Raw genomic sequence first — 18,803 nt, forward strand, 5'->3', positions numbered from 1 at the left:
TGTGTGCTGAGTCCCCCAAATCCCCCCCAAAACCCACTGCCCACAAGTGTGCACCATTACCCTAGCCCTAAGGGCTGAAGGGGGGCACCTACATGTGGGTACAGTGGGTTTTGGGGGGTTTGGGAGGGCTCAACATTACCCACCACAAGTGGAACAGGTAGGGGGAGATGGGCCTGGCTCTGCCTTTCTGCAGTCCACTGCAACCAACAACAACTGTTCCAGGGACCTGCATACTGCTGACTGGGTGCTGGGTATGACATTTGAGGCTGGCATACAGGCTGGCAAAAAAGGTTTGTATTTTAATAATTTTAGTGTGGGAGGGGGTTGGCGACCACTGGGGGAGTAAGGGGAGGTCATCCCCCATTCCCTCCGGTGGTCATCTGGTCAGTTGGGGCACCTTTTTGAGGCTTGGTCGTGAAAATAAAAGGACCAAGTAAACCCGGCGAAATACTGCTTATTGCCGGGTTTTATTTTTCCATTATCCGCGAAAGCCGGCCATCTGGTGGCGGCGAATATGCTTTTCGCCGCTTTTGCGAAATCGCCGGCCATATCCCGATTTGTGTTGGGAAATAGCCGGCGATTACTTTCGATTATAAGCTGGTTAGTAGAATTTTAAACAAGCAAATATTATAAAACAGTTCTGAATATCTGTGGAGGGGATGCATACATTTACATTGGTTGATCTTTGTTGTATGCCTTATTAAAGAGATCAAGAATTTACGGAAGTTAGTTAGTTCGTAAATCGTTTTTAAGTTGCGCGGCAGTGTGTTCCATAACTGTGTACTCAGGTAGGAAAAGTTTGATGCATGCGTTAGTTTGTATTTTAGACATTTGCAGTTGGGGAAGTGAAGATTAAGGAATGTGCGGGATGATCTTTTAGCATTCCTGGGTGGTAGGTCTATCAGGTCTCACATGTAGGCTGGGGCTTCTCCGTGGATAATTTTGTGAACTAGGGGGCATATCTTGAACGTGATGCGTTCTTGAAGCGGAAGCCAGTGTAGTTTTTCTCGTAGGGGCTTAGCGCTTTCATATTTTGTTTTGCCGAATATGAGTCTGGCTGTGGTGTTCTGGGCTGTCTGAAGTTTCTTGATTATTTGCTCTTTACAGCCAGCGTAGAGTGTGTTGCAATACTCTAGGTGACTGAGCACCATTGATTGCACCAGATTTCGGAAGACGGTCCTTGGGAAGAAAGGTCTTACTCTTTTTAATTTCCACATTGAGTGGAACATCTTCTTGGTTGTGCTTTTCGCGTTGCTCTCAAGTGTTAAATGTCAGTCGATGGTAATTCCAAGGATTTTTAGGGTGTCTGATATTGGAATATGCTTTTAAAATAAATAGGAGAAATATTTTTCACTCGAAGAATAATTAAGCTCTGTACTCTCTTCCAGAGGATGTGGTAACAGTGGTTAACATATTTTGGTTTAAATAAGGTTTGGACAAGTTCCTGGAGGAAATGTCCATAGTCTGTTGTTGAGATGGACATGGGGAAAGCAACTTCTTGTCCTGGGATTGGTAGCATGGAATGTTGCTACTAACTGGGTTTCTGCCAGGTACTTTTGACCTGAATTGGCCACTGTTGGAAGCAAGATACTGGGCTAGATGGACCATTGTGCAGCTATTCTTATGTTCTTAATTTAAAATATGACTAGGAAAAGATTTGCAGAATAATGTAATTTATTCATTGAAGAACTTTATATTGAGCTTGTAGTGTTACCCCTTGGCAGGAGTGAGGGGGGAAACATAATTTTCTTTCTAAATACACATTTTAAAGCTAGAGGGACAAGCAACAGTTGAGTACTGTAGACCTGGTGCTATTTCACACATTTTCTTTATATATCTGTAGCTATATTTCAGAAATGAAAATAAGGGAGTCTGTGCCCTACTATAAGGCAGAATATATCATCTATGGTGAAATAGCAGATGTATTGGGAGCAGGTCCGTGATCGAGAAAAATTGCAAAATTGGTGATTACTAGAAAGGGAATCATTTTCACTGTTACTGTAGTTATTTGAGCCCTGGTGATAGTGTGAGCAAGTTTAAGGCAGGAGGATTTCATAAAATACATCCAGACAGGTGGCTCAGTGGAGCTGATGTTAAAACCCTGGAGGACTGACAAAACCTGATGGTCCTGGAGCAGTTTCTTCAGCCAGAAATTGCGTGCACTTGAGCCAGAAATATCGCTGGTGGCCACGGTGGTAGTTCCTGGATAGTGTGTGGTAAGCCTGTGTTGGGCTTACCAATGCTTTGTAAAAGGGCCCCTTTGTTTCTAAGATGGCTAACATAAACATTTATAGGGGGTCTGAAAAATGTTTCCTTCTGGTGCATTATTTATTTCTGTGAGATATCTGAATAGCTTTATCATGTTCCCCTATCTCTCTTCTCTTCTAGGATATACATATATAAGTTCTTGAAGTTCATTTATAGGGCCTTGAGTATATCTTTCCCTCCCCCCCACACACCCCCCAAAAAATCAAAGTGTTCAAGTATAACCCCATTAAAATTGTATATTGAAGACCAGAAGGAAGGATGGTTCAAAGAAAAGTTATTTTTCAAAGCACATCAAAATTAACACAGCTTGTGGGTATCAAAAATGGAGAGGGGCATTTTTTATATCACATCTAAATCCGATTTTGGACATTTTGTGAAAAACGTCCAAAATTTCAGTAGCGAACATGGCCATTTTCAAACCAGAAAAATATCCGACTCTTTGTTTCAAAAATGGACATTTGCTAGATGTTTTTGTGTTCAGTGCATCTACCTTTTAGGACCATTAAAAAGAAAGTCCAAGGGAAAAATTCACAAAAACAAGCCATTGGGATGTATGGGGGATCACTATGGAGTGTGGACTGACAGTGATTTGGTCCCTTACCTATAAAAAGTGATTAAACTAAGCTTAAGGTTAGATCACAGTTGGCCACCTACTGTTGTGGACCCTTGAGCACTGCCCTATTGTCCCAATGGTCAGTCCGCCCCTGGGGGACCAGCATTCTTAGCAGACTGTCCACACAGACATCCACAGAGCAGTGGGGCACCCTAGAGGTCACAGCAGTGGACTTTGCATAAAAGGCACCTGGTACACATCTCAGCATTACCCCCTTATATTGTATGGTGAGCTCTCTGAAACCCATGTGCCTGCAGGTGTCATTTATATGTAGGTACAGTGGGTTTTTGGTGAATTTTGGAGGGCTCACACTTTCCACCACAAGTGTACCAGTTAGAGTGGGATATGGCCTGGATCCCCTTCTCTACAGTCCAATGCACTGACCACTAGGCTACTCCAGGGATCTGCTTGCTGCTCTAACAGGACTGGCCACAACATCATAGAGGCTGGTATGTACTGTTTCTTTCACATCTGTGGAGGAGGATATCAGTGACCACTGGGGGAGTAAGGGGTGTCATGCCTTAATCTCTCCAGTGGTCATCTCACCATTTCGGGCACCTTTTTGTGACTTAGGTGTGATTGAAACAGATCTAGACCAAAACATCTAACTTTTAGTCCTGAATGTTTGTGCTTTGTTCCATTATGTCAGAAAAATTTCAAGTTTTGGGGACACCCAAATCCTGCTACGACATGCCTCTTGTGATTTGGATGCACTGCAGAGAAAAACATCTCAAATCTGAATTTCAAATATCATGATTTGAAAGTTTTTTTTCAGAAAAAAATATCCAAATGCCAGTTTATGTCATTTTTGAGCCATTTTTATGTTTTGAAAATGAGCCCCTGAATCTAACAGAATGTATATTATAATTAATAGTTATTGTTTCAAGATGCAAGAAAATGATTATTGCATTTCTCCAGAACTCTACAAGTTATAACCTGCTTTCATTCTGGTCCTTTATTCCCTTGTCCTCCATGCAACATATAGCTAGAAGTTTCTTCTTGTTAACAAAATGTAAGGTCTGTCAGCACATGCAAGCTGATAAAACTCCCAACAATATTCCTACCTTAATAAGAACATTAATGAGTCCTGTGGCTTTTGAAGATATATAATACCAGAAGCTTAGTGTGCATGTTGTGCTTGATTCTTTCCAACTGGAACTTCTGAGACGTGCTTTTTCTCCCCGTAGACCCACTGGTGTGGCTTCAAGGTACATGAATTGTCCTACAGTATAAAATTATGCACACTTAATAAGAATATCTTATAATTCATAATTCACCTGTTTTGAAATGACATCTGAAAGAATATTATCATAGGCACAGAATGATAAGAACTCATCTGACAATGTCACTCTGTGTAGCCTATTTATAAACTTCAGGAGACTTCATGTCAACACTAAGAGCTCATTTTTGCCCTGCTCTGTGCTGGAACAGAGATGATTTCTTTGGACGTATTTACAATCATGTTGGAAATTAATGATTCATATTGCAGTTAGGTAGTATTACTATAAATAGCACCACATCAACCTGCTAGTTAGAGCTCTACAGGAAAGCTGCTACTAATTATTTCTATAGTACTACTAGATATAGTCAGTGCTATACACATTATATGCAGGTACTTTCTCTGTCCCTAGAGGGCTCACAATCTAAGTTTTTTGTACCTGGGGCAATGGAGAGTTAAATGACTTACCCAAGGTCACAAGGAGCTATAGTGGGAATTGAACCCAGATTACCAGGATCAAAGCCTGCTGCACTAACCATTAGGCTACTCCTCCACTCAGCTTTAGCCTACTAGTCAAAAGTCAAGAAAGCCTATAGCACTGTTCCTACATGCACCATTGGTAAGGTTATATTCAGACTTTAAAAACACTGGGGACGATATTCAAAGATACATAGCTAGCTAGCTAGCTAGCAGGCACTGCTAACTGAATAAGTGCTGGTGAGTGGGATATCCAGCAATACTAACTGGAGAGTGGCACAGAGTATGTCTTCTGACAACCTCAGTATTATCTGCACAGTGGTGGAGTTGTCCATAGGCAGAGCTGGAGGTTATCCAGTTAGCTGCTGTCCTAACTTTTTATCCGGTTGGCTATCCGGTTAACAGTCTGAAAATCACAGCTAACTAGATAGCACTGCCAGTGTGCATTGAAACTGGATACTTAGAGCTGGCCAGTATCTGGATACTGACTCTGAATATCCAGTGTAATTTTAACCACAGTGGGCATACCCAGAACATTTGTGCATGGATCTGGCTGCATACTATTCTATAAAAATCTGCACCCAAATCCTCATGTGCAACTCAAAAGGGGGTATAGACCACAGGCTGAATATCTAGCTCCTTTATTTTTCAAGTTAAAAACAAAACAATTTAATGTGATGTGCCCTGTAGGTTCAAACAGAGAAACATTCTGGAGCCCCTACTGCAGTGTGAAGTAAGGGAGGATGGACCTATCTGCCAATCACTAGTCAGGGTGTGTGTCCTGTATTATGTTTGAATGTGTTGTATCTAGGAGCTAGGTATCTCCTTGTGCTTTCTACAGGAGTCCAAGTGACAAGGAGAAGCTAGAAACTGAAGGGGGCTCAAGTGTAGTCTGGGATGCATCCTTCCTGATGAATGGTTATGTCATACCAGATCTGGAATGCTGTTTTATTTATTTAGATTTTGCTCACACCTTTTTCAGTAGTAGCTTGAGGTGAGTTACATTCAGGTACTCTGGATATTTTTCTGTCCTAGGAGGGCTCACAATCTAAGTTTGTACCTGAGGCAATAGAGGGTTAAGTGACTTGCCCAAGATCACAAGGAGAAGCAGTGGGACTTGAACTGGCCACCTCTGGATTGCAAGACTGGCACTCTAACCACTAGGCCACTCCTCCACTCCCAAAACCAGCAAAACTTGACCCCAGATAAGTGCTAAAGAGAAGGAGGTGGTGGAAGTGGAAGAGACCCAACACAGTCAAAGCTAAATGAGTAGCCAAGAAGGATTCATAAGACCAGAAGGTACCAGAGACTTCATGCAGGAGTCTACCTGAGTCCATCTGTCATAGGAGCTGTTTCTTCAGTAAGGTGATGATGGGAAGTAGATTTTGACTTTAGCTCAAACCTTTTTTCAATAGTGTTCAAGGTGAATTACATTGAGGTACTATAGATATTTTTCCATCTCAAGAGGGCTTACAGTCTAAATTCTTATCCTGAGACAATAGAAGGATAAGTGACTTGCTCAAGGATTAGTAGTGGGATTTGAACTTGGAGTCCCTGGTTCATAGCCCACTGCACTAAACAGTAGGCTAGTTTCTGACATTATTCCTGAGTCAGCACTCTTGAAATCTCAATTCATGTCCTCTAGATCTACCATCTTTTCATCTCTTGAAAAGATTTCTTTGCATATTATTAATACCTTTCAAATATTTGGATATCTGTGTCATATCACTGCATCTCTCCTGTCCTCCATATTATACATCTTCAGGTCATCAAGTCTCTTCTCATAAGTTTTGCAGCACAAAACCCATACCGTTTTTTTTGCTTTTCTCTGAACCGCTTCAAGTTTTTTTTTACGTCCTTAGCAAGATATGGCCTCCAAAACTGAACACAATACTACAAGAGCAGCCTCACCAACGACTTGTACAGGGGCATTAACACCTCCTTTCCGTTGCTGGTTATACCCCTTTCTATGCAGCCTAGCATCTTCTGGCCGTGGCCACTGCCTTGTCACATTGTTGTGTTACCTTGAGATCCTCAGACACCATCACTCCAAACTCCCTCTCCTGAACTTTTCTTTTTGTTAACTAAATCTTATTGAATTTTGTGAGTTAATTTGCCTTCTTGCATACTATTAAAATATTGTGTAACTTAATTCCCATGTGGAAATGAAAGTGTAATCTCTATAAGCATTTCTTTTATTGTAATGGTGAAGTTTCTTTAAGATCTTGACAGATTCCACTTCACTTACCAGGAGATGTCCTGCTGCTGTTTCTAGTCAATTGGAGCTCAACCTATAAAGAATTGCATATGGAATCCCTCTTAACTTGACCAGTTTTGTAAGAACGGAAATAACTATCCACCTTATAATCGAAAGAGAAAAACGCCTATATTCTGACCTAAATCGGGAGATGGACGTCTTTCTCTCGCGGGTGCCCAAATCGGTATAATCGAAAGCCGATTTTGGGCGTCTTCAACTGCACTCCATCGCGGGAACGAATAAAGTTGATGGGGCGTGTCGGAGGTGTGGTGAAGGCGGGACTGGGGTGTGGTTATCGGCCGAGCAGAGATGGGCGTATTTAGGTGATAATCGAAAAAAAGGCGTTTTTACCGCGATTTGGGGTCACGAACAAGTCCCCAAAAAGTGCCCCAACTGACCAGATGACCACTGGAGGGAATCAGGGATCACCTGCCCTGACTCCCCCAGTGGTCACTAACCCCCTCCCACCAAAAGAAACCCACTTTACAAACTTTTTTTTCCCAGCCTGTATGTCAGCCTCAAATTCCGTACCCACCTCAATGACAGCAGAATGTGTTCTATCCTCTGACAGCCTTTCCCTGGTTCTGATGTGGGTCTCAGGTGAGTGTGACACCTTTTCTGTTAAGGACACTGCAGAGTCACATCAGCAATGCATTATGGTGGGTGTAGGGTATTGGGCTCCGTGATTCCAGTAGCTTGTGTTAAATGCTCACGATGTTGGTAGTTGGTAGGCTGTACTCCCATGGTGCTTTTCCCTCTGCTTACTGGGTCAGAGTGTGCCCTGTTGTGTTTCTGGTAATCCATGAGGTAGTGGCCATTTTTGTAAGCCAGTTTTAGATCCCTTTCATGTGTTAGCCATGTTACAGCACTTAGTTCTTACCTTGAATGTTGTTGAAAGAGGGCATTGTACACCATGCTGCCAGCTCGGACCTACTGCTAATCTCAGTACCAGCGAGACTCGTTGCCAGTGGGGCACAACCTGTGATCTGCAGTTAACTGTGAGTAAAGGTGCTTATTCAAATAAAGGACGTTTTCAGTGAGATTAGTCTTCAGGTGTCAACTGCTGTGCCAAGGTTATACACCAGCAACAAGTCCTGTCCCTGGAGCACTTTTAGTGGGTACTGCAGTGCACGTCAGGCAGGCAGACCCAGGCCCATCCCCCCCCACCTGTACCACTTGTGGTGGTAAATGGGAGGCCTCTGAAACCCACTGTACCCACATGCAGTTGCCCCCTTCATCCCTAAGAGCTATGGCAGTGTTGTACATTTGTCCCTCCCACAACCAAATGGCTTGGATTAGGACGTTTCTGAGCTGGGCGTTTTTATTTTCCATTATCGCAAAAAAAAAAAAAAAAAAACGCCCAGCTCAGAAAGGACCAAATCCATGGGCATTTGGTCCATTCAAACCGTATTTTCCAAAACAAAAGATGGACGCCCATTTTTTTCGAAAATACGGTCTGTCCTGCTTCTTCATGTACCCGTTTTTGGACATAGACGCCCATGGAGATGGGCATTCGCGTTCGATTATGCCCCTCCATGTGCAGTAGCTTTATGAGAGGAATACTTATCATATAAAGCCCTTAATTATGATTCCTAAGGGATTATTTTGAATAAAGTACCAAAAAAAAAGGAATTTTATAGGACTAGAATCAAGCATGAAATGACCCCAAAAGACATCACATGAATTTCTGAGCATGAAGGACAGAATAGATAAGTACATAAGTATTGCCATTCTGGGAAAGACCAAAGGTCCATCAAGCCTAGCATCCTGTTTCCAACAGTGGCCAATCCAGATCACAAATACCTGGCAAGATCCCAAAAAAGTACAAAACATTTTATACTGCTTATCCCAGAAATAGTGGATTTTCCCTAAGTCCATTTAATAACGGTCTATGGACTTTTCCTTTAGGAAGCCGTCCAAACCTTTTTTAAACTCTGCTAAGCTAACCGCCTTTACCACATTCTCTGGCAATGAATTCCAGAGTTTAATTACACGTTGAGTGAAGAAACATTTTCTACGATTCATTTTAAATTTATTATATTGTAGCTTCATCGCATGCCCCCTAGACCTAGTATTTTTGGAAAGTGTGAACAGACGCTTCACATCTACCCGTTCAACTCAACTCATTATTTTATAGACCTCTATCATATCTCCCCTTAGCCGCCTTTTCTCCAAGCTGAAGAGCCCTAGCCACTTTAGCTTTTCCTCATAGAGAAGTTGTCCCATCCCCTTTATTATTTTCGTCGCCCTTCTCTGCACCTTTTCTAATTCCACTATATCTTTTTTTAGATACGGCGACCAGAATTGAACACAATATTTGAGGTGCAAATTATTTATATAGAGAAAGAGAGCTATTCAAGTTTCAAGTTTATTTGGGATTTGCTATCCCGCCCATTGTTTAAAAGGAAGGATATGGTTGATCGACTTTCAAGGATTTAACTTAAATATTATAAATGATGGGAACAGACACCATTTCTGGAATACTGATGTGAATATAAGAATGATCACACTGTGTTAGCCTAAGGGTCCATCAAGCCCAGCATCCTGTTTCTGACAGTGGCCATTCCAATGACAAGATCTGACAGAATTCTGAAAAAGATCTGACCCTTAAGGCTCATACCTAGAGATAAGCAGTGGCTATCCTAAGTCTACATGGCTAATAATTGTTTCTTTACCCTGCTGGACCCGTCCAGAGGAATAGGTTACATCCCCTGACCAGCAGATGGAGTCAACGAACAATGACATTTCAGTGACATCATCACCTTTATAAGAAGTGCAGCAACACTGGAACCAGCCAATATTTCTCTGCCTCCAGCAAATGGTACAGGTGATTTAGTGAAGTAGGATGATTCAGTCTTCGGCAGGCCTCAATCTCAGAGGCACAGGCATCAGTCTGTTATCCATGGTCCAGTCTTTTGGCCTCTGGAGCTGTGAGGGATGGGTCTATGGATCTTTACCCAGTTTGAGTAGTATAAAAAATTCTCCTACAGACCCAGATTCAGCCTACAGGCTTTAGGGAGTCTTTTACTAAACTGTGATACCATTTTTAGCTTGCGGTAAACGCCAGGATGCCTATAGGAATATAATGGGTATCTCGGCATTTACTGAGAGAGAAGAACAAAGGGAAGGTATATTTTAGATGTGCAGCTCCAGTGCTGAGTTGCAGCAGCTAAGGCTGAAGGGAGAGGGTTTCAGTGTAAGATATCCTAGGAAGGGTCCTGGGAGCAGCAGCACAGGGCAGGGAAAGTTGGAGTATTCCCCCTATCCTGGGCATGGCAGCAAGAAGGCTTTGCAGGTGTGAGGGTGTTTATAGAACTCTATCCCTCACCCTTAAGAATAGTCCCATAGACAACCTGAGCTGTCACCTTTCAGAACACTAGTCCTGCCCTAGAGGAAGTGAGCTGGGAGGACGGGTGGAGCCAAATCCAGGAAGTATATAAGACAGGGCCTGACTGTCAGGCTGTGTTATTCCACAGGCCCACCCTGGTAGCTGCTTGATGTTTTTTAATTTGTTCAGAAAGTCTGTGATGTCTTGAATGAAGCGGTTTGCCTTATGCACATAGGGTTTAAGAATCCCCTCTATCAGTCCAGATATTTCCTCTGTATGTGTGCCAATACCAGATATAATTGGTCTGCCAAGGTTTCCAGGTTCATGGGTTTTACCATGAGAATATGCCCACAGAAGGATTGTTTGATAGTTTTAGATGTGGCTGTACTTGCTTTGGAAGATTTTTTATAAGCTTTTTCAACTGTCTTGTATAATCCTGTGTGGGTTCTTCAGTCGTTTTCCTATAATATGTGTTGTTGAGAGCTGTCTGTGTCCTTCTTCAATCTATTTTTGTTTGTGTTCATAATCACTACAGAGCCTCCTTTGTCTGCAGGTTTGAAGACAATATTTGGTTATTTTGTAGGTTTTTTTATGGTTCTGGTGGAGAGAGGTTGTACAGAATTTTCTTTTGTTTGAAGGAAAGTTGTGGTTTCACTCTGAAACTTTCTGTGTAATTGTCAAGTTTGTTTTGTCCATCGTGTGGGGTGAAATATGTATTCTTTTGTTTAAAAGATTGTATTCCAGTCTGCTGGAAATTTTATCTAGTTTGCTCTAAGGACAAAATGAAAGTCCTTCTGACAGTGCAGAGGTCTCATGCTATGATAAAGCGAATGCTACATACCTGTAGAAGGTATTCTCCGAGGACAGCAGGCTGATTGTTCTCACTGATGGGGTGACGTCCACGGCAGCCCCTCCAATCGGAAACTTCACTAGCAAAGTCCTTTGCTAGCCCTCGCGCGCCCGCGCGCACCGCGCATGCGCGGCCGTCTTCCCGCCCGAAACCGGCTCGAGCCGGCCAGTCCAGTATGTAGCAAGACAATACACTTCAAGGGAAGACACAACTCCAAAGGGGAGGCGGGCGGGTTTGTGAGAACAATCAGCCTGCTGTCCTCGGAGAATACCTTCTACAGGTATGTAGCATTCGCTTTCTCCGAGGACAAGCAGGCTGCTTGTTCTCACTGATGGGGTATCCCTAGCCCCCAGGCTCACTCAAAACAACAACATTGGTCAATTGGGCCTCGCAACGGCGAGGACATAACTGAGATTGACCTAAAAAATTTACCAACTAACTGAGAGTGTAGCCTGGAACAGAACAAACAGGGCCCTCGGGGGGTGGAGTTGGATCCTAAAGCCCAAACAGGTTCTGAAGAACTGACTGCCCGAACCGACTGTCACGTCGGGTATCCTGCTGCAGGCAGTAATGAGATGTGAATGTGTGGACAGATGACCACGTCGCAGCTTTGCAAATTTCCTCCATGGTGGCTGACTTCAAGTGGGCTACCGACGCTGCCATGGCTCTAACATTATGAGCCGTGACATGACCCTCAAGAGCCAGCCCAGCCTGGGCGTAAGTGAAGGAAATGCAATCTGCTAGCCAATTGGATATGGTGCGTTTCCCTACAGCCACTCCCCTCTTGTTGGGATCAAAAGAAACAAACAATTGGGCGGACTGTCTGTGGGGCTGTGTCCGCTCCAGATAGAAGGCCAATGCTCTCTTGCAGTCCAATGTGTGCAGCTGACGTTCAGCAGGGCAGGAATGAGGACGGGGAAAGAATGTTGGCAAGACAATTGACTGGTTCAGATGGAACTCCGACACAACCTTTGGCAGAAACTTAGGGTGAGTGCGGAGGACTACTCTGTTGTGATGAAATTTGGTGTAAGGGGCCTGGGCTACCAGGGCCTGAAGCTCACTGACTCTACGAGCCGAGGTAACTGCCACCAAGAAAATGACCTTCCAGGTCAAGTACTTCGGATGGCAGGAATTCAGTGGCTCGAAAGGAGGTTTCATCAGCTGGGTGAGAACGACATTGAGATCCCATGACACTGTAGGAGGCTTGACAGGGGGCTTTGACAAAAGCAAACCTCTCATGAAGCGAACAACTAAAGGCTGTCCTGAGATCGGCTTACCTTCCACTTGGTAATGGTATGCACTGATTGCACTAAGGTGAACCCTTACGGAGTTGGTCTTCAGACCAGACTCAGACAAGTGGAGAAGGTATTCAAGCAGGGTCTGTGTAGGACAAGAGCGAGGATCTAGGGCCTTGCTGTCACACCAGACGGCAAACCTCCTCCAATGAAAGAAGTAACTTCTCTTAGTGGAGTCTTTCCTGGAAGCAAGCAAGATGCGGGAGACACCCTCTGGCAGACCCAAAGAGGCAAAGTCTACGCCCTCAACATCCAGGCCGTGAGAGCCAGGGACTGGAGGTTGGGATGCAGAAGAGCCCCTTCGTCCTGCGTGATGAGGGTCGGAAAACACTCCAATCTCCACGGTTCTTCGGAGGATAACTCCAGAAGAAGAGGGAACCAGATCTGACGCGGCCAAAAGGGAGCAATCAGAATCATGGTGCCTCGGTCTTGCTTGAGTTTCAACAAAGTCTTCCCCACCAGAGGAATGGGAGGATAAGCATACAGCAGACCTTCCCCCCAATCCAGGAGGAAGGCATCCGACGCCAGTCTGCCGTGGGCCTGAAGCCTGGAACAGAACTGAGGGACCTTGTGGTTCACTTGAGATGCGAAGAGATCCACCAGGGGGGTGCCCCACGCCTGGAAGATCTGTCGCACCACACGGGAATTGAGCGACCACTCGTGAGGTTGCATAATCCTGCTCAACCTGTCGGCCAGACTGTTGTTTACGCCTGCCAGATATGTGGCTTGGAGCACCATGCCTTGACGGCGAGCCCAGAGCCACATGCTGACGGCTTCCTGACACAGGGGGCGAGATCCGGTGCCCCCCTGCTTGTTGACATAGTACATGGCAACCTGATTGTCTGTCTGAATTTGGATAATTTGGTGGGACAGCCGATCTCTGAAAGCCTTCAGAGCGTTCCAGATCGCTCGCAACTCCAGAAGATTGATCTGTAGATCGCTTTCTTGGAGGGACCACCTTCCTTGGGTGTGAAGCCCATCGACATGAGCTCCCCATCCCAGGAGAGACGCATCCGTGGTCAGCACTTTTTGAGGCTGAGGAATTTGGAAGGGACGTCCCAGAGTCAAATTGGAGCAAATCGTCCACCAATACAGGGATTCGAGAAAAATCGTGGACAGGTGGATCACGTCCTCTAGACCCCCGGCGGCCTGATACCACTGGGAGGCTAGGGTCCATTGAGCAGATCTCATGTGAAGGCGGGCCATGGGAGTCACATGAACTGTGGAGGCCATGTGGCCCAGCAATCTCAACATCTGCCGAGCTGTGATCTGCTGGGACGCTCGCACCCGCGAGACGAGGGACAACAAGTTGTTGGCCCTCGCCTCTGGGAGATAGGCGCGAGCCGTCCGAGAATCCAGCAGGGCTCCGATGAATTCGAGTTTCTGCACTGGGAGAAGATGGGACTTTGGGTAATTTATCACAAACCCCAGTAGCTCCAGGAGGCGAATAGTCATCTGCATGGACTGCAGGGCTCCTGCCTCGGATGTGTTCTTCACCAGCCAATCGTCGAGATATGGGAACACGTGCACCCCCAGCCTGCGAAGCGCCGCTGCTACCACAGCTAGGCACTTTGTGAACACCCTGGGCGCAGAGGCGAGCCCAAAGGGTAGCACACAGTACTGGAAGTGGCGTGCGCCCAGCTGAAATCGCAGATACTGTCTGTGAGCTGGCAGTATCGGGATGTGTGTGTAGGCATCCTTCAAGTCCAGAGAGCATAGCCAATCGTTTTGCTGAATCATGGGGAGAAGGGTGCCCAGGGAAAGCATCCTGAACTTTTCTTTTACGAGATATTTGTTCAGGGCCCTTAGGTCTAGGATGGGACGCATCCCCCCTGTTTTCTTTTCCACAAGGAAGTACCTGGAATAGAACCCCAGCCCTTCTTGCCCGGATGGCACGGGCTCGACCGCATTGGCGCTGAGAAGGGCGGAGAGTTCCTCTGCAAGTACCTGCTTGTGCTGGAAGCTGTAGGACTGAGCTCCCGGTGGACAATTTGGAGGTTGAGAGGCCAAATTGAGGGTGTATCCTTGCCGGACTATTTGGAGAACCCACTGATCGGAGGTTATAAGAGGCCACCTTTGGTGAAAAGCTTTCAACCTCCCTCCGACAGGCAGGTCGCCCGGCACTGACACTTGGATGTCGGCTATGCTCTGCTGGAGCCAGTCAAAAGCTCGCCCCTTGCTTTTGCTGGGGAGCCGCGGGGCCTTGCTGATTCGCACGCTGCTGACGAGAGCGAGCGCGCTGGGGCTTAGCCTGGGCCGCAGGCTGTCGGGAAGGAGGATTGTACCTACGCTTGCCAGAAGTATAGGGAACAGTCTTCCTTCCCCCGAAAAATCGTCTACCTGTAGAGGTAGAAGCTGAAGGCTGCCGGCGGGCGAACTTGTCGAATGCGGTGTCCCGCTGGTGGAGAGACTCTACCACCTGCTCGACTTTTTCGCCAAAAATATTATCCGCACGGCAAGGCAAGTCCGTAATCCGCTGCTGGACTCTATTCTCCAGGTCGGCGGCACGCAGCCATGAGAGCCTGCGCATCACCACACCTTGAGCAGCGGCCCTGGACGCAACATCAAAAGTGTCATAAACTCCTCTGGCCAGGAATTTTCTGCACGCCTTCAGCTGCCTGACCACCTCCTGAAAAGGCTTGGCTTGCTCAGGGGGAAGAGCATCAACCAAGCCCGCCAACTGCCGCACATTATTCCGCATGTGTATGCTCGTGTAGAGCTGGTAAGACTGGATCTTGGACACGAGCATAGAGGAATGGTAGGCCTTCCTCCCAAAGGAGTCTAAGGTTCTAGCGTCCTTGCCCGGGGGCGCCGAAGCATGTTCCCTAGAACTCTTAGCCTTCTTTAGGGCCAAATCCACAACTCCAGAGTCATGAGGCAACTGAGTGCGCATCAGCTCTGGGTCCCCATGGATCCGGTACTGGGACTCGATCTTCTTGGGAATGTGGGGATTAGTTAATGGTTTGGTCCAGTTCGCAAGCAATGTCTTCTTCAGGACATGGTGCAAGGGAACAGTGGACGCTTCCTTAGGTGGAGAAGGATAGTCCAGGAGCTCAAACATTTCAGCCCTGGGCTCGTCCTCCACAACCACCGGGAAGGGGATGGCCGTAGACATCTCCCGGACAAAGGAGGCAAAAGACAGACTCTCGGGAGGAGAAAGCTGTCTCTCAGGAGAGGGAGTGGGATCAGACGGAAGACCCCCAGACTCCTCGTCAGAGAAATATCTGGGATCTTCCTCTTCCTCCCACGAGGCCTCACCCTCGGTGTCAGACACAAGTTCACGGACCTGTGTCTGCAACCTCGCCCTGCTCGACTCCGTGGAACCCTGTCCACGATGGGGGCGTCGAGAGGTAGACTCCCTCGCCCGCATCGGCGAAGCTCCCTCCGCCGACGTAGTCGGGGAGCCTTCCTGGGAGGTGGCCGCGGTCGGTACCGCACGCGGTACCGACGTCGGGGACCTCAACCTGGGCGATGGGCCAGCCGGCGCCACGCTCGACGGTACCGGTGGCGCAAGCACCGCCGGTACCGGAGGGGTAGGGCGCAACAGCTCTCCCAGAATCTCTGGGAGAACGGCCCGGAGGCTCTCGTTTAGAGCGGCTGCAGAGAAAGGCTGAGAGGTCGATGCAGGCGTCGACGTCAGTACCTGTTCCGGGCGTGGAGGCTGTTCCGGGCTGTCCAGAGCGGAGCGCATCGACACCTCCTGAACAGAGGGTGAGCGGTCCTCTCGGTGCCGATGCCTGCTGGGTGCCGAATCCCTCGGCGACCCAGAGCTCTCGGTGCCGACACGGGGAGGAGACCGGTGTCGATGCTTCTTCGATTTCTTCCGAAGCATGTCACCGGAGCTCCCCGGCACCGACGAGGAGGACGTCGAATCCACCCGTCGCTTCCTCGGGGCCGAGACTGAAGAAGGTCGATCTCGGGGGGGCTGTACCGCAGGAGCCCTCAGGGTAGGCGGAGACCCACCCGAGGGCTCACCGCCACCAGCAGGGGAATGGACAGCCCTCACCTGCACTCCACCCGATGCACCACCGTCCGACGACATTAGCAGACGAGGTCCTGGTACCACCGACGTCGATGCAGCTATCCGATGTCTCGGCGCCGATGCAGAGGCCCGATGCCTCGATGCACTCGATGCAGGGGCGGCCGAGGAAGATGGTCTGGACGCTGACGACGTCGATGCACTCGAAGATCCCGGTGCCGATGCCGACGAAGAGCCCGAGAACAACACGTTCCACTGGGCTAGTCTCGCTACCTGAGTCCGCCTTTGAAGCAGGGAACACAGACTGCAGTTCTGAGGGCGGTGCTCGGCCCCCAGACACTGAAGACACGACGAGTGTCGATCAGTGAGCGAGATAACCCGGGCGCACTGGGTGCACTTCTTGAAGCCGCTGGAAGGCTTCGATGTCATGGGCGGAAAAATCACGCCGGCGAAATCAAAAGCCGAAATGGCGAAATTCGAAGCACCAAATTTAGAGGGAGAAAAAATCTCGACCGAGGCCGAAAAAAGGCCTACCCCGACGACGAAAGAAAACTTACCGGGGCAAAAAAGCTGGAAGTACGGGGAGGATTTACACGAAACCCGGCGGGGGGTTTCCGGAGCACTTCCCGACTAGGACAAAGCTTTCCCGAAGGAAAAAAAACACGTTCAAACAAATTGGACGCGCGAGGTCGACTTTCCGGGGCTCGACACGGCGAAAACACGACCGTACCGAGTGCGGACAAAAGAAGACTGGCCGGCTCGAGCCGGTTTCGGGCGGGAAGACGGCCGCGCATGCGCGGTGCGCGCGGGCGCGCGAGGGCTAGCAAAGGACTTTGCTAGTGAAGTTTCCGATTGGAGGGGCTGCCGTGGACGTCACCCCATCAGTGAGAACAAGCAGCCTGCTTGTCCTCGGAGAATTTTTGTTACATTTGTACCCTGTGCTTTCCCACTCATGGCAGGCTCAATGCAGCTTACATGGGGCAATGGAGGGTTAAGTGACTTGCCCAGCCTGTGCCAGAAGTGGGAATTGAACTTAGTTCCTCAGGATCAAAGTCCACCACCCTAACCACTAGGCCACTCCTCCACTCTAATTGGTAGTTCCAGAGGTTTACTATCCCCATTTGATCTGCACTTCTATCAGTGTGGTCAGTGGAGGTTTGCCTGCAGGGCATCTGCTGATTTTCTTGATCTCCAAGTTTGTTTGAGTTCTGATTTTCATATACCTTGAATGGATTTGAAAGTGTATCCAACTTGTTTGAGTCTGCTCCATTAGGTGTTGCACCTCTGGTGTTCTGAGATGAGTTGCTGTTCTCTCTGAGATTCTGCAGGAGAGAAGTCAGCTATTTTTCTTTCTTTCATGTAACAATGTACTGTTGTTTTGCTTGGATTTCTTGCAGATCCTCCTTCATTTGGCTCATAAGATAGGGATTTAGTTCATGCATGTTCCTTATGATTACTTCTCTTTTGGTTTTTATCATTTTCTTCTTTTTGTAGAGATGATGTATAAGTTCATTTCTTTATTTCTGACTAGTACGTTTGCAGTTTTTCTACATAGTCAGGTTTATAAGTAGTAGCCAAAGGATTTTTGAAAATCCAGATAAACTATATCCACTGACACACACTTGTTCACATATTAATTAACCCTTTAAATATTGACATATTGGTATAGCAAGACATCCCTCTACTGAGTCCATGTTGGCTCTGCCCCATTAATCTGTGTCTATACAGATGGTCAGTAATTTTTTCTCCAGAATGATTCTGCAATTTTGCCTTATCCTGATGTGATACTCACTTGTGTGTCGTATCTTTGATCGTCCCTGGAGCCTTTTTTAAAAACAGGTGTTATATTGGCCACCATCCATTCCTTAGGTACTACAGCCAATTTGAATTAAGTTAGAAATCAGAAGTAATAAGTCTGAAATGTAATTTTTCAGTTCTTTTAGAACTCTAGGGTATATGCTAACTGTAACTGGTTCTGCTGATGTTTTGTCAATTTGTTCTATTACAGCTTCCTGGCTCACTGTGATTTGCTTCAATTCCTCAGAATCATTCCACTCAAAGAATGATTTTCAGCATAGATATCCTTCAGTATCCTCTTCATTAGAAACTAAGAAAAATGAATACATTATATTGTTTTGTTGTGACCTTCCTGAGCACCCTCTATTCTCCTCATAAGAACATGAGTAGCCATACTGAGTCAGACCAATGGTCCATCTAGCCAAGCTTTCGATTATACCGATTTGGGTGCCTTTGCGAGATGGGCGCCTATCTCCCGATTTGGGTCGAAATCTGGGCGCCCATCACTTTCGAAAATAAGGCTGATAGTCTCAACATGCCTCATGTACCTGCTTCCTCCCCCGATGCCTACCGTAGCCCACTAAATGAAGGGTACTCTGAAACTTTACTGAGAAAGAAACATAATGGCAGAAAGTGTAAAATAAAATTCAAGTGAGAGAACATTTGAACCTGAATTATAACAGCTTTACATACCTATTGCCAAATTTAGCCACTATGAGT

General features: G+C 46.8%; 1 protein-coding gene across 1 annotated transcript in view; it reads right to left on the minus strand.

Annotated features, from left to right (window-relative positions):
• The window catches only part of MALRD1 (MAM and LDL receptor class A domain containing 1), a 787,803-nt gene that overhangs the window by 376,837 nt on the left and 392,163 nt on the right, over positions 1 to 18,803 (minus strand). The window contains 1 exon segment of the mRNA XM_030202038.1: positions 3,946 to 4,103. Coding sequence (XP_030057898.1) covers positions 3,946 to 4,103 — 158 coding nt within the window.

The sequence above is a fragment of the Microcaecilia unicolor genome, chromosome 1 (assembly GCF_901765095.1).
Source record: "Microcaecilia unicolor chromosome 1, aMicUni1.1, whole genome shotgun sequence".
In the NCBI taxonomy this organism is placed as follows: domain Eukaryota; kingdom Metazoa; phylum Chordata; class Amphibia; order Gymnophiona; family Siphonopidae; genus Microcaecilia; species Microcaecilia unicolor.